Source organism: Solanum stenotomum, chromosome 1, assembly GCF_019186545.1.
Source record: "Solanum stenotomum isolate F172 chromosome 1, ASM1918654v1, whole genome shotgun sequence".
NCBI lineage: Eukaryota > Viridiplantae > Streptophyta > Magnoliopsida > Solanales > Solanaceae > Solanum > Solanum stenotomum.
In genome coordinates, this window is record NC_064282.1 from 83,400,776 (window position 1) to 83,418,044 (window position 17,269).

A 17,269-nucleotide genomic window follows, 5' to 3' on the forward strand; every position below is an offset into this window, starting at 1 on the left:
GATCTCACATACCTTAATAGGGATCACCCCCGATGAATTCCACTCGCAAGCTTGGATGATCTTGAGGAATTCTTGCCTTTTTCTCCCGTTCTTTCTTCATTTCGCTCTTCTCCAAGCCCTAAGCGTCTTTAATTTTCCAAAACTGATTTAGGTTCTGTTTTTACCCCAATAAACCCCTAAAATCAAATTAGGAAATTAATTAGAGAAAAGACTACTTTGCCCTTCCCTAAATCCGGATTGGGACTTTCCTCAACCCAACAAGCCAACTTCCGAAAGGCATATCTCACTCATACAATGTCGAAATCGTGCAATCTCGGCGGCGTTGAAAATTTCTCTCCAAGGGCTTTCCAACCATATCAAGAGCTGCTCCTAACTCTTCCTGAGCTAGGAGTTATGGCTGTTTGAAAATGGCCAAAACTCACTTTCTTAACTTAGACAAAATTTCCAGATTTCCTTATTCTTTCCAAAAATCAATATTTTGATATTTTAAACTCTTTATAGTCGTTTCTGGGTGCGAGATGTTACAGTGTTGATGGAGAACGAGGTGAAAATAATGAGGACAAGAAAGCGGTGAAAGAATCCTTCTTATTTTTGATAACCAAATAAGAATTCTAAACAAACTCTTATAATTAATTTAGAGTTTAAGTTACCATATAATACTTTTTTTTAATTATTTTTATTTAAATATTCATAATATGTGAGCATATTAAAGGAAATAAATATTTCTAAAAATAACCTGACAGTGTAATTTTATTGTAAACTGTCAGTGGAAAGAAGTTAATCTCAATACTTATTGAGACTTATATTAATTAACTGACTCCTCCTACTGCTTCTTCTCCTTTAGGATAGAACTCTTTCTATAATCTTGCATTTCATGTTCTCCTTCTTCTTTTATTCCTTTCATTGACAAACCAGAGAAATTAACAATGAAGAGTTCATACATTTTATACCTCCTCCTCCTCTTTATAATTTGGTGCTCACATACATTTATTTCTGCTCAAAAATCTAAATCACAAACACTGAGCGGTAATTTCATTAATTTTTTCCCTCTCTGCTATAATTATTTAGTCATTGTAGTTGTAATTACGCTTACAATGGTTGTAATTACAGTTCCAATCTTAATTCGTTTGGAAATTTGCTTTCAGGTGCTTCGGGTGTTCTCCATCTGGAAAAACTAGTTCCGATGAATCATACTACTACAGTGCATGAGTTGGAGGCTAGAGACCGAGCAAGACACGCTCGGATTTTGCGCAGTTTCACTACTGCTGGAGCTATCAAATTCCCCCTTATTGGTTCCTTCGACCCCAGACTCGTTGGGTATATACATATTTACGTGCTAGCATCAACTTCTAATTATTTATTTAATTATGTGTTTCATGGAGTAAATATATAAATTATATAAAGCATATTAAAAGTGTAGTATAATGAAATGAATTAACAAAAAAAAACATATATATATATATATATCTGGCATGCATAGTGAGTGGGCTTTAGTTTACTAAACAAGAAATTAAGTATACATATTTGCTTATATAGGTACATAAATATGCCTCTCCACTTGCTTTAACTTTACCAACACATACTAAAATTTTACTTTAGTTAAAAGAGAGCAAAAAAACAAACTAACTTGCAACGACAACAAACCCATGGCAACAATAACTAAACAAGAAATTGAGTATAAATATTAATGAATATTTGCTTATATACGTACATAGATATGCTTCTCCACTTGCTTTAACTTTACCAACACATGCTTAAATTTTACTTTAATTAAAAGAGAGTAAAAAAAAAAAAAACTATTGCACGGAATCAAAAACTTACAATTCAAGAAAAATCAATAATCGTTGCAAGTATTCATATCTCACTTGTTATTTATTGAAGTTTTGATATGTTTGATTTTTTATATTTGTGTTATTTCACTGAGTAGTGAATCTCTTCTTACAACTTCAAATTCATAGATTTGAAATTTTACTTTTTATTCAGATTGATATTGTTTTTACATGTTTGTGGAATCTCTTAAAACAATGTGAATATTAGTTTTCTTAAAAATGAAAAATTAGGTTAGCAATTAATCAGCAAGGATGTTGCCTTATCTAAACACATTCTCCATTCATCCTAAGATTTTAATTTAACAATCACACACTTAAGTAATACTTAAATTAAAAGAGAAAAGAAAAATAAAACAAAATGTTGCAAGGAATCAAAAACTGACAATTAAAGAAATATCAATGTTTGTTGCAAGTATTTAGATCTCACTTGTTATTTGGCATTATTGTATGTTAAAAGACAAGTATTCAGAAATTATTTATTTTATTTTATGTTAGACTTAAATATTTTAAATATTTTGAGATGGACTAATCTTAAGAACTTGAATAAATAAAAAATTGTAGAACAAATAAAATTTTTCACTAATTAGTAAAAGAAATCAATTCAGTAAAAAATGGGTTGAGGGTCTTTTAAGACCAAAAGATGGAAGGGGATATTTTTGAACAAACAACAAAGGTGAAGGGTATTTTCACTACTAGAAAATTGTAAATTACTTGCGAATTTTATTTGGGGATTATTTCCGCAGAAATTTCCCACGAATTTTCATGCGGAAATATGAAATTCCTAAATTCTAGATTGTTTTACATGCGAAAAATATTTTCCTAGAAAAATTGATAAGTAAATTTGGCGCCATTTTTACAAAATTATTAACCGCGGAATTACTTAGGGCAAATAATTTGCAAGTATCGTTTTCATAGGTAAATTCGCAAGTAATGAAAGAAGGTTTTTTTTTTTTAATCTTTTTGCAAGAAAATTTGTAGATAAACTTATTTGCAGATTTAGCTAGGAATAATTACTTGGGAAATTATCTAGAAAATTTTTTATGTTGTATTATCTAGGGATTCATGTTCTACGAATTTTGTTGGGAATTTAGTTTTTAGTGATTTACTTGGGAATTTTCTTACTTGAAGAGCTACTTGGGGATTTATTTTTGTGAATTTGCTTTAAGATATTTTGAGGGGGGTTGCTTGGAACTGTGCATACTTGATTTTTTTTTAATATAATGGAACCCTTTTTTAAAAAAATCTAAGGATTTTTTTTTTAAATTTGGAGTCCTTGAGAAATATTTAAAAATATATATATTTACAAAAATTAAAAATTATATATATAAAAAAATGACAATGACATTAGAATAAATTTTATTGTTAAATATTTAGTATACTTTTAGATTAAATAAATTATCACACAATAATATCAATCTAATATGGTGTTGAAACATTACCATAAATGCCAAGATTAATATTTTTAACTAACACACAATTAATATTTAATCTCACCAAAAACCAATGATACCATTTTTTATTTTGTTTTTCTTATTTGAAAGATACAAAGAGTTGATATTATATGAAAAAATAACTATCATAATGAAAATTAATTTTGATTTAATATTATTTAATAGTAAATTGTATAGTATTGAATAAGTTAAGCACTATTTAAAGTAGAAAAAAATTCGATTATAATCCTTATTAGTGTGAAGTTTAATTGTCCCCTGATTTATAGAATTATATAAAATGAAAAATAAATAATTTTTATTTGTATATTAAATTGATATATTATTTTTTTACAAGCATTAAAAATGATATAATTTCTCTATAGTGAGTTATTAAATAATATTTATTTCTCAATATATAATTAAGTATTTTAAAATATAAATTTAAATTATAAATACCGCACATACCTAATAAGATATACTATCATTTATTGATTATAACTTCCTTCCACATTAAAGTTATAAATATATTTATATTTTTAATTATTTACTTATAAGAACTTTGTATGTATAATTTAAATTTTGTCTATGTTCAATATGCTTAGTTATGGATATTATCTCGTAGAAAGTGTAAACATAAAATTTTTGTGATATGTTGTGCGGTAGTGATTTATTTTAAATATATAAATTATTTCTAGTTTTCATTTTTTAAGAGTTAAATCACATGAACTTTAGCCAATATTTCAACATATATTTCGTTACCATATTAATATGAGATGACTTCATAGTTCTTTTTGTGTATTTTATAAATATTAAAATTATATTTCTATACTCAATTAATTTAATTAAATTTATCTTTAAAAATTAATCAAGTTCATCAATCACAAGTATTCACAACAACACTATCGAGCATTTCATCAACAACCAATTCAGTATCAATACTCAAGACAATTCACATTATTCAATTCAATCAAGACATTGCCTTTTTCATTAATCCTCTTTCTATCATTAAGGTTATTCAATTTGAGCAATTAACTCTATCACCTTATTATCATTACTCTCCAACACATACAACAAGGAGGATTCGAGATTTTACGAGCTTTAACAAGCTTTAGAAGTTCCCTAGCCTTATTCGATCTAAAATCACTCCCAGATCTTGGGCTTTTCCCTTCCGAACGATATCCAAATCAACACAATATAATCAAACAAGTATTCACAATGAGATTTCAAAATCAACAACACTCATGTCAATCAATTCGAAAAGGGGGTCAAATCGACTCAAAAGCCTGATTTTGAAAACAAGGTTTGAATTTGAAATTGATACACAATTATGTTACCCAAAAGATTTGAGAACTAACGGTGAAAACCATTTCAACAATGAAGTTATATTCAACTCATCATGCCATAAACAAGTAATAACAATGAAGCGGAGTCGAAATTCATTACCCAATTGAAGAATCATGAATATACACTTCAAAATCGCCTCACTCGAGCTTTTAGGGTTAAAAAATGGGTAACATGAGAAGGACCTCCGATTTTAGAAAAACATTTTGTTCAGGTCTCAATTGCTCATCGATTTCGCGACCAAGAGCCACGTGATCGGGGTGAGTAAGTCAGTCAACTCATTTTATTTGACCATCGCAGTCATGACAAAGCTCCACGCAATCGTGATGCACACTAACACAATACCACACGATCACGAGAAAGGTCCTCACGATCATGATGACCAAATAATCTGACACCAGAACACAAAAACCAGTAAATACACACAAGGCATAAATTCTCCGAATGGATCCTTGGGATTCGTTCGGAATCCGGTATACACAAACCAAAAATGCTACCTATCTAAACTTGATGTTCCGGATTCAATGAAACCATCAAAAGATGGATTAGAGGTATCCTTTACCCGAAACTCGTGAAAGTCACCAATAAACAAACATAATACCTCAAAAAGCTAAATCAAGCTCAGGGACTCTAGAAATTCAACCAAGATCTCCACTAGGCCTAAAATCATCCCTCGAATTCAATAGAACTGTCAGAAAACTTATCCAAGCATCCAATCTTTGATTGTCGACCAAAGTCAATTCAAAGGCTAAAATCTCAATAATTTCCAATCAAGGACCTCAAATCCCCGAAAATACCTCGAATTTGAAGTAGACACACTCTCTTAGACCAAATTACAAATTTTAAGACTAATTAAATGGCAGAATTCCATTTCGAGACTCGAAACTCCAAAAGATACTAAAACCACTTTTTGATAACTTTTGCATTTCAAAACTCTAAAATTTCTGCACTTCACAAATTTTTACTCAAAACCGATTTTACAAACCAACCAAAAATGACTTGGTGTAACCATCGGGAGGGGTAACATATGGAAAAGTCCAAATATGACCAATCTGGGTCATTACATGTTTGTTTGTGGAACCTCCTAAAACAATGTGAATATTAGTTTTCTTATACCTGCAAAATGAAAAATTAGGTTATCAATAATCCGCAAGGATGTTGCCTTATTATCTAAACACATCTCCGTTCAACCTAAGATTATAATTTTACAATTACACACTTAAATTTTACTTACATTAAAAGAGAAAAGAAAATAAAAATAAAACAAACCCTTGCAAGGAATCAAACACTGACAATTAAACAAAAACCAATATTTGTTGCAAGTATTCAGATCTCACTTGTTAGTTGATTGTTGGTGTTTTGCTTTGTTGCTTTGTTTATTTACATTTGTGTTGTTTCACTGAGTAGTAAATCTCTTGTTTTGACAACTTCAAATTCATAGATTTGAAATTTATCATTAGTCTATATTAATGTTCTTTATGCCTATTTGTGGAACCTCCTAAAATAATATGAGTATTAATTTTCTTATACCTGCAACATGAAAATTTAGATTAGCAAATAATCTTCAAGGACATTGCCTTATCTAGTATTTTTTGATGCAAAGGTTTGCCATAACCTTGTTCTAACTAGTAAGTAGGAAAACTGCAATTCTTTAGTATTTTTTGTTCTCATCAAAACTTTACCAACAAGTAGCTACCTCTACTTCCAAAGTCTCCAGAAAAAGAAGAAACTACTTTAATCCACATGTTAATAGAATGATCTTGAAAGTTCCTGGTTCGCCTAACAGCCTCGCGTGGATTTTTTCCTGAGAATTTTCCAAAGCTAATTAACATCCACCAAAGCCTATCTCACTCCTCCGTTATTTCTATAACATCAAACCAAATATTATTGTGGCTACACTTTGGTTCCCCTTCTAAATTTCCTGATCTATGCAAGCTCTAGCCTCTAACATATGTTTTTAAATTTATGACCCTCTCCTCCGATCCATTCAACCACTTGCTATTTTTTGTATTGATTTTTCCACAAATAATGGTCCTCTCACGGGATGACCTGAACACAACCATACAAATAGAGTAGGACAACCCCTCACAAATCTATGGGTCCTCTCGGCCTCACAAACTGATAAAAATGAGTCTCATACTCTTTAAGTGTAAGGCTATCCTACGTCAAACTCTAAAACCTCAAACCAACTCTCTTCTCTCACACTTTAAGGGATGAAACAGTCATAAAAAGGAACTAGGAAACACATCCAGGTTACTACGGAGATCCAGTCGGCAAAGATCACAAATAGACTCTACACCACTCCCTAGTTAGCCTACATAACTGGAGTATAGCAGAACAAACCTAGAGACTCATCCAACTCAACACTCTCTAACAACTCTGTATATGTACTCAAAAGCTCATGCGCATACCCGCTTGTTCCACCTTAAAATGGAGGTGGATCCATCTTTCTGAACTTCTCATAACGGCGTTGCTCATCCTCTCTAAACACAATCAAAGGCGTATCCTTAACCTAAATTCCTGGAGCAGGATCAACCTCAATTGTAGGATCCACTGGTGGTTTCCCCATCGGACCTTAACTAACTGGAATATGTCCCTTATTTAGGGTCTGAGCTCCCACTCTAGTCTAAGAGCCCTCTGGTGTGCCTGTCCCGCCCCCACCCTGACTGAAATTCTCAAGTACCTCCAACACCCTCAACAAAGTGTCCTAAAACAATGGTGCAGTAGTGTACTTTGGAGGAACCTGGTCCTCTCTAACATCAATCTCTAGCTTGGGAGAGACAACTCTGCCATGGTCTCTCACTAGCACCATTCCAAAGGGCTGATCTCTTCCCCTAGCTTGGGCTCTACCCTTACCCCTAGTTGGGTCTCAACAACTGGCTCGGGGGCTGCCTCCCCTCCTCTACCACCAACAGTAGATCTCATCCTTGCCATTTGCCAAAAAAACATGCGACAACTCAATATTGCAGAAAGTAACCACACACGATAATGATGAATTAACAAATGGAAGTTCCCTAACAGTCTTCATAGCATCTCGAAGATAAGAAACAAATGTTTCTATACCAATCCTCGAGACTCTTCTAGACTTGTCTTCTACACACGTGAGACCTATGAACCTAGGCTCTAATACTATTTGTCACGATCCAAAACCAACCGTGATGGAACATGTCTTATCCCACCAAGACAAATCAACCTAAAACCCAACAAAAGAAGTAAATGCATAAATAAAATAGAATAAAGGAATACTTAATCAAGAACATTACGGATAAATATAACATAACTCAAAATGCCCCCAAAACCTAGTGACACATGTACAAGCCTCTAAGTATTACATTAGATTCAACAAAAAAAGAACATAATGAAATAGTAAGAGGTGTCCACCTAGTTGGTAAGCAGCAGCCTCACAAACTCCCAACAATAATCCTCAGACGAAGAAGAGAAGAATGAGTAATCACGATGATCCGGACTCATAATCTACACAAGTGTAGAAGCAAGAGAGTGAGTACCAAACAACTATGATACTTAGCAAGCAAACCTAAATAGCTCTAAGCAAAACAATACTGAACACAAGTACTCCAACAACACCATTTGAAACTCCACAACTACAACTTGCATAGAGTCAATCAACCCAATCTAACAGTCCTCACTAAATAACAATAGATCAGTTATAGAATATCACAGTTTGAACCTCAACTTATACTTATATCACCAAAGTCTTTCATAATTTAATATTCACAATATCATATCATCATCCACAAATTACAAGGAACAAGATGAAGTGCAATGTCAAAAAGAGTAATGTATGTCTTTCCTAATGATATACACCCGTTGTACCTCAGTATGGGACCCATGGGAGACATATCAGTCCATGCACCTACAACAGCACGTGTGGCCCCTCCCCTTTTTCTCATCATTTCAACAAGGCATTATCATAACATTAATATAGCATCAATGCAATTATAAAAATGTGCAAATGCTCGATGAGATGAGAAAATTTCTCACAATAATAATCCAACACAGATAATCTTGGCACGATATCAAGAATGAGCCAATGCAACATATTCTTGTTTTACCCCATATTGTCATCAATCGAACTTATTCACCATTTATCAAACCACAGAATATACTAAACCCTTCACCAATACCCATTACTCACAATCAAACAATGGTATATAAGGTTCAATATAATTAATGAAGGGTAAAGAGGTCCACTTTGAAAGTCAAGAGGGGGGGAGGTGAATTAAAAACTTCTTTTAGTCGACTTCCTTTGAGGAGTAGTCGACTCACCTGCAAGTTAGTTCGACAGTATAAAACAAGATAAGGTACTGAAAGTAAATTGACACACGATGTTTTTATACTGGTTTGGATCACTGATGTGGTGCCTAGTCCAATCCCCTTGGGTTTCAAGGGTTTCCTTTAGAGCTTGTTGTGAACTTGGTTGTACAGGGAGTGTAATCTTCAAGTCCTTTCTGATATGCAAATCAGATCTTCTATGTCGACACTACCTCTACTTGTATAACCTACACTCAGAATCTTTCCTTCTCTTTTTCATTTACAATTGTTCACTCACGTGTACAAAGCTTTATGAAAGATGAAAGAAGATTACAATATAAGTTCAAGTGAAGTTGCGTGAGTTTGCCTTCTATCCAGGTCTTCATTTATAGGTTGAGTGTTGAGGTGACTTTATCTCTAATAAGAAAACCCAAAGGAATTTCCTTTAATAAAGGATTTGTAATGGTTCCTTGATTGAGATATTCAATTCCTTGATTTGAGAAACCAATTTTGCCTTCTGCCTTGAATCAAAAATTGGTTAAGGATTTCTTCAATATTACTTCGAATCCCAGTGATCTTCCGTGATCAGTGTGTTGATCTTTTATTTGATTCTGCTTGCCATCTTGATTGTGATCTCCGTGATCAGTGTGTTGATATTTTATTGATTCTGCTTGCCATCTTGATTGTGATCTTCCGTGATAGGTGAGTTGATCCTTTATTGATTTTGCTTGCCATCTTGATTGTGATCCTTCGTGATTTTCCTTTTTGACTTCTAGTGAATCGATATCTGATTGATTCAATATCCATAGCAATTCTTCTTTAGATCTCCAGATCTTATGCTCCGTGAATCACTCTGTTGATTTAACTTATTTCCTTCTTCTATGGGGTTACTTTGATCTGCATATTTTACTCTCCTTGATTTCCTATCATTATTCAAAATATATCAAGTTAACACACTTGCCTCCAGAAAAGCGTTCAATCAACTCAATACTTGATTCTTCCCTCTCAGATGGGTCTCCAAATCAACACAATTTACACAAATATGGCATTATAATAAGAATTCAAGACCAACAACACCCAAATCAATAATTTTTAAAATTAGGGGAAAATGACCCAAAAATCTATTCCGAGAACTAGGGTTAGATACGAAATTTTGCAGAAAATCACGTTACCCAAAGTCTTTGAAACTCAATAGTGAAAACCACACTCGAAAAACGAGTTAAAATCAATCTTAAATCACCTTTTACCTTAAAACACCAAGTTCTTTTGCAAACCCCAAATTTTGAGTTTAGAAATAATGATTAACTAGCAAAATCATGCAATAATTAGTGGTTAAAAAGATGAAGAGTTTAAAATTGTTACCCAATCAAAGAATTTCTAAGAAAACACTTTGGAATCGCCTCTACCAAGTTAGTAAAATTCAAAAAAGGTTAAATGGGGATGCACCCTATTTTTTGAAAACATTTTGTCCAAGTTACAATTGCTCATCCCGATCACAGCCCCAAGGACACATGATCGCGATGAGTAAAGCAGTCAACTCGTCTAAATTGACAACCCGATTGCGACACAGTGCCATGTGATCATGAAGATCAGGATACTATTCCAACGTGATCTTGACCAAGATCCACACGACCACAAAACACATGATAATTCACCTACGCCATTGTGACACATTTCACGCGATCACAAAGCTCAGCAAACAAATACCTTCGTGATTGCGAGGGTTGACCCCGCGATTGCGATGAACAATTGACATGCACGAGACAACAACATCATCAAATAATAAGACTCAAGAAAATCACCGGAATGACCTTCAATATTCATTCGGAAGCCTGAGTACACAAGCCATATATGGTACCCAACTAAAGTCGACGTTCTGGACATAATGCAACCATTGAAACACAGATTCAAGGTTTCCTTGACCCAAAACTAGTTAAAATTGCAACAAACTAGATTTACACCAAAAATACCAAACTTCCATCTGCACCTTAAAAAATTCAACCAAGACGTCACCTAGGCCTAAAATCATCCCCGAATCTAATGAAATAATCAAACAATTGATATGAGCATCCAAACTGCAAATATTAACCAAGGCCAGTCTTGGTCTTATTTCACTTAAACTTCCAACCCAAGGGCTCAATTCTACAAAAAATACACCAAAATAGAAAATGACAAAACTCCTGACAAATTTCTTCATTCCAGAGTTGACGGAACTGACGAAATTTCATTCCGAGACTCGTAGCTTCAGTTGTTACCAAGAACCACTTTTAATAACTTTAAACCTCCAAAACTACAAAGCTTCTAAAATTCATAAATTTTCAATCAAATTTCAAAATCAAGTTTGTAAACTTGTCAAACATAACTCGGGGAAACAATCGAGAGGGGTAAAATGGTAATTTTTTGGAATTTTCCAAAACTAACATTCAGTGTCAACATACTACATCCTCTATGTTGATCAATTGTTAAAAAATATTCCAAAACACTTCATTTTCTTCTTTAGCTAGATGAAGATGCCATTGCCCTCATCTGCCACCCTATTCTCCTTTACTACTTCATAAATTCTACTTTTCCAGTCAAAAATCAGAAAATTCAGAAGTCTAGAAAATTGAGAAGACTAGTTTCCCACAGCCAGGAAAAGTGGTGCATGATTTGATCCTGCTCTTGAAAAATGTTTCATCTCTATACAATATAAATAATCCAAAAGCACCTTAACTTTGTTTAAAAAATATATACTTAACCAACTCTTCCATTCCACAAGAAGAAGGGACTTTCTTTTGAAAATAATATCAAATAATCACAAGAGGTGAGGCAAAAATCTAAATCCTCAAATTTAAGGGGTAGACAAGCAACCACCATCTTTTTCTTCCTCATTAAGTACCCTATTATAGATACCACCCCTCAATGTAACCTCTATTAAGCATTACATTTAGCATAAATTAGGGTGGTAATTAGATATTTCCACTATCATGCATGAAAAGTTAGCAAAAAAGTATTTTATTGCTCTGAGACTACTAGGATTTCCACATCAATATTCTATATGAAAAATTATATCTTTCCATTTTAATTGTAATTAACATATATAGTTTATGTCCAACCTCCTTTTGTTTCCATATTTAAATGTGTTTTGAATCTTTAAAAGGCTTCATTAAGGCAATAAGTAAAAACTTATGATGTTTGTGAAAAAATTGGATCCTATAAGAGGCAAAGGCGAACCCAGAATTTGAAATCTCTGAGTGCACCAATATTAACTTTTATGCTTTTTGTGGGGCACTATGAAACAAACCCGATTTCCAATACAAACACTATATATATTGTTATCGTTGAATACAAGTTACATCATATAATACACACAACAAAGTAATAACACACTAATTATGGATAGATTAACATTGAAGAAGGTAACTAAAAGGGGATGATATACTAGAACAGAGAAAGGGGATGACAGATAATTGAAAGCCAAAGCTTCGACATAATTTGCATAACCGTTCTTCTAACTCCTAGTCTTTTTTAACAAAATGGTTATTGGGTCTGGATCCTAAATAAAATTCTCTAATAGCCCATTGGCCCTTACGAAGTCAACTTGATTCACAACACACTATTAATTATATTTACTTTCTGCCAGTTTCTCAAGATATATATGCATATATACACATAATTATTTTCGAAGTTGACAGGTGCACGTGCACCCCCACAAATACACGTGGATCCACATGTCACGATCCAGACCATCGTGATTGGCACCCACACTAACCCTCCTGTGGGAGAACCACTACTACAACCCAAACCAGCAACTAAACCAAAATACTAAGGCATTTAAGTTACGGAAGCAAGTTAAATGCTAAGGAAAGAAATAGGGAGTTCCCATAAACTCCAAACAAAAGTCTAACAACTAAACCAAATCGGAAGTAACACCTAAAACCTGAAAGTCAACGTACCAAAACTGTAACAAGATCCATAAATCTAAACAAACAACCCCAAACTAATGTACTAATAACTAACTAGAAAGTCTAAGTCTGAAATGTGGACATAGACAGAAAGAGAACTCATGGTAGCCCGGAAGAACTGGTTCACCCTTGAATTTGAATGATCACTGATCTTCTAAGCGAAGTCTGTCAATAGCCGCCTGAAGATGCCCTCTACTCAACAAAGAAGGAGCAAGTGCAGTATCAGTACACAACCACAGTATACTGGTAGAATCACACAGCTATCCCACTAAGTGCAACATACCTAAGTTAAAACAACAATACAATAGCATGCATACACCGAACATATACAATATCATCATCACTTACGAACAACAAACAATTTCACTATTTCTCAAATACTATAGTTATATTAAGTCATTGGTCCTCTGATGGAACCCAAACCCAAGCAATTAGCATAGTGGAACGTGGTACCTGATTCAATGTTTATGTCGGAACTTGGCAACCGATTCCATATTTATGCCAAAATGTGGCAATCGATCCAAGTTAGTGTGTCGGAACGCAACACCCGATCCATTCAACAAGCCACAATTACAATCACAAAGTGCATTCTCATAATCATACAATCAAGTCATGATTCATGAAATTCATCATTCATATATCCTTATTTACAATTAATGTGATTAATAATGCAACATTCACATACTTACATGTATCATAATGAAGCAAGAACAAACATACATCACACAATCATAGAATCATAACCATCACCTACCTCAAATCCAAGCTTGAATCTCCTAAGGCACTTGAATCTTCCCTTTCCGGATTCTTTCCTCTTGTTCGTGGTCTAAAAATATACAATTAACGCAAGGATCAACAAACGAGGCCTAATTACCCGGACTATAATCAATAATATCAATCCTAGATCAAACTCTTGATCCCCATACCCATATTAGGGCTTTTTTTTTACCATAATTACCAAATCAAAATCATCCCCCATCGATAATTACCCATGAATTTACATTCTATGGATCAAAACATGGATTTGGGGAGTAAAACCTTACCTTTAGCCTCAAGAATGGTGAAAAACCGTCAAGAAAACACCTACGATCGTCCCTTAGCTCTCAAGGTCAAAAAGTGCATAATAAAATGATTTTGGGGTTTATTAACGACTTAAATCGCGACTGTCCCGCCACAACGGTCCTCACCCCGCTACAGCTGCCCCGCCCTGGCGGGAATAATCCCGCCACAACGGCTTGCACGGAACCAATGAGTCGATTTTAGAATTTCAAACTTCCATTTCACAACACACCTTCATCCCATGACACTCAGAAAATACCCATTCACGCTAAGATTAATTTCGGAAGTTCTAGTCGTTCGAATTCAATTCCGTAAAGTTGTACGAGTTCCTTAACGTCCTAGCTATCCACTAATGTGATCAAAATCATAATTAAACCACCCAATTGTTACCATATTTCCCTAGAACTTATTGACTTCGATTTCTTCCAAATCTGGACTAGGTTGGGAAATTCTAAGTTACAACGAAAAAGTTTTTCGGCCCAAAATTTTTCCCTGTTGGCTTTTCTATAACAACGGGATCAGGTCGTTACAATAGATACAAATTTACCCATTACTCGTCGTCAAGTGATCAACTAGGAAAGACTGGCTAAAGTAAGGGTAGAGTAGTATCTGAAACGTCGAATTACTAGAATACTTGTCTCGCATGTCCTTAGCTTACGGACATCGCGTTTAAGAATTTCAACCAGGTTTTCCTCATACCGAAGATCTTGTGTAACAAAACTGAGTCTCACCTTATGATATAATATTTGTCACCATGATATCTCTTCAACATGGAATCATGAAATACCGGATGAACTCTAGATAGATTAGGAGGTAAAACCAATCTATAAGCCACTTGCCCTACACATTCAAGAACCTCAAAGGGACCAATGTATCGCGGACTTAGCTTTCCCTTCTTGCCAAATCTCATCACCCCTTTCATGGGTGATACATTAAGAAGAACCTTCTCACCAGTCTGAAATGCCATATCTCTTACCTTATGGTCTGCATACTTTTTCTGTCTACTTTGGGCTGCTAAAACCTTAGCTTGAATACTTCTCACCTTATCTTGAGCATCCTTTACTAAATCAACCCCTAAAGGTTTCACATCTCCAATCTTGAACCATCCTATGTGTGATCTACATCCCCTCTCATAGAGTGCCTCAAACGGTGCCATATCAATGCTGGGGTGATAATTATTATTGTATGTACACTTAACAAACAACAATGCTATTTCCAATAACCACCAAGGTTGATCGTACACATGTCTGCCACATGTTATCAAGGACTTTGACACAAATATCAGGACAAGTCCTTTCTCACTTAACCATGATAAAATCCTAAATCAAAACTCGCCACAATGTAGAGGTGAACCTGAACCAACCAACACACACTCATAATACCCAACAATCATAATTCTTATCAACATCTCCATCTCACAACCCAAATTCCCATGAGCTTAAGTTACAAAAATTTGGTCTTTAGAAATCAGATACTCATCGAGGGATATGTCCAAGCATACAAACCCTCCAACAACACTATCAAAATGCTAGATTTAATAATTGTAGATTACCTCTTAAGAACAGTAGAATCGGACCCAATGATCATCACATTCAACCATACACAATCAATACATGACCTCGACGACAAGATGAATATTAAGATTGTCGGACAACCATAATTACGCATGTTAGCTCTTCTATAAATTCTCATAAGCAAGGTGGTACATGTTGAACCACTAAAATACTTTAAAAACTCCAAGATAACACACAATATGTCATTTAAAATAATCAAATCTTCCCAATCTTCCCACTCAACCAAGAGAACATCGCAGGATTGGTACACATGATCCACCAACACAAGTGAAAACACACGTGAGAATAGCTAGTGCATCATACTCACAACCATGTACAAAATGAAATAGATGGTCACATAAGAATTTATCGAATAACACTAAAGGTTTTCCTCTGAAGAGTCGATACCAGTCATTTCCATTCAGTTGACTCCACATGCTCCTCACATCATTCCACTGAAGTCCACACTCTCAATACTAACAACCATCATAAAAACTCTGACCATTTACCTTACTTTAACCCATCACTTTTAAATGAAAACATTATTTAGGTACTTAACAATCAACAATAATCAACTTTACGACTCAACCCAGATGTAAGTCTTTTCAAATGCTCAATACTAGATACAATTGATTATTTCTCACCTTGTAAATTCATACCTTGATAAATATATCACCACGAATGTAGATTTATAACGAAAAATCTGAATTGTAAATTCAACTGTATAACACAATCCCCTAATCTATCGAAATTAGCTTATACCTTGAAGATCTTTATGAATTCATGAACCTTCGCTTATCATTGATCGCATCTCCATCAATCTTACAATATCTTTCTCTAACAATTCAATCGTACTCATTACTAAACTCAAAACAAAAACAAAGCACTTATCATCACACTTGAGCTACTGTCTGTACAATCCTTTCTCAAGTCCTTTCCAGTAGTTTTTAACAAATCTAACGACTTGTGACACTATTACCATAGCCACAACAAAATGAATGAAATCACGCGTCTATGAACCCAATTACCTACCCCTCTAAATATATCTCTTCAGCCTTTGCAATCAAATAGAATATTCTTGCTTGCGCCTCTTTCTCACGTCTGTACTACATCCCACTATTTTTCTCTTAATTATGACTCTAGCTCTTTAAAATTCTATTCGAGTGGTGTTCCACCATCTCTTAAAACTTTCCATGCAACTACGTTACTCACCAAATATTAGAAAACCACAACCTTAGATACTCGCAAGTCGTAATTACCGTACAAAATTCGCTTAACCAACAATCTTATCATATAGTTGGATCCCATCACAATCCATCACGAGCTCTTATTACCATTATGCTTAGTCAACCTTGACTATCACTACGAAGTCAGCCTTTTCATCTATATGACACCTCAAGCTCAGGTATACTCATCAAAATCAAAGGACCAACCCAACTTTTATACGCACTTCCTTACTACAATAATTTAATTGCCTTCCCCCCAAGTATACTCAATGGGACTTTCTTTATCCATAAGCTTGTCATTCCGGTATCAATCCACTCATTTATAGCTTAAGATAAAATCACCAGTCCCCATACTACCATCCTTATTCTTAACAAACAAGACTGGAACACCCACGGAGAAGCACTAGGAGGGATAAAACCTTAATCAAGAAGCTCCTATATTTGAGTTTTAAGCTCTCTCAGTTCTGACACCACAGGAATAGATTCAATAGAGGGGGATTCAATCTCAACATCCCGAATATGAGCCAATTACGTCAAACAATTCTTCCCCACCAGTTTCCTACCCCGCACGAAAGATATGACCTTAGATGACTTAGACTTGTACCCCCTTCCCAC

The 17,269-nt window shown here is 34.3% G+C and overlaps 1 protein-coding gene across 1 annotated transcript in view; it reads left to right on the forward strand.

The window, feature by feature from the left end:
• Positions 1 to 926: 926 nt before the first annotated feature.
• The window catches only part of LOC125857719 (aspartic proteinase 36-like), a 62,251-nt gene continuing 45,908 nt past the window's right edge, over positions 927 to 17,269 (forward strand). Inside the window, exons 1-2 of the mRNA XM_049537338.1 lie at positions 927 to 1,026; positions 1,146 to 1,317. Of these exons, the coding sequence (XP_049393295.1) occupies positions 927 to 1,026; positions 1,146 to 1,317 (272 nt within the window). The remainder of the gene's footprint in view (positions 1,027 to 1,145; positions 1,318 to 17,269) is intronic.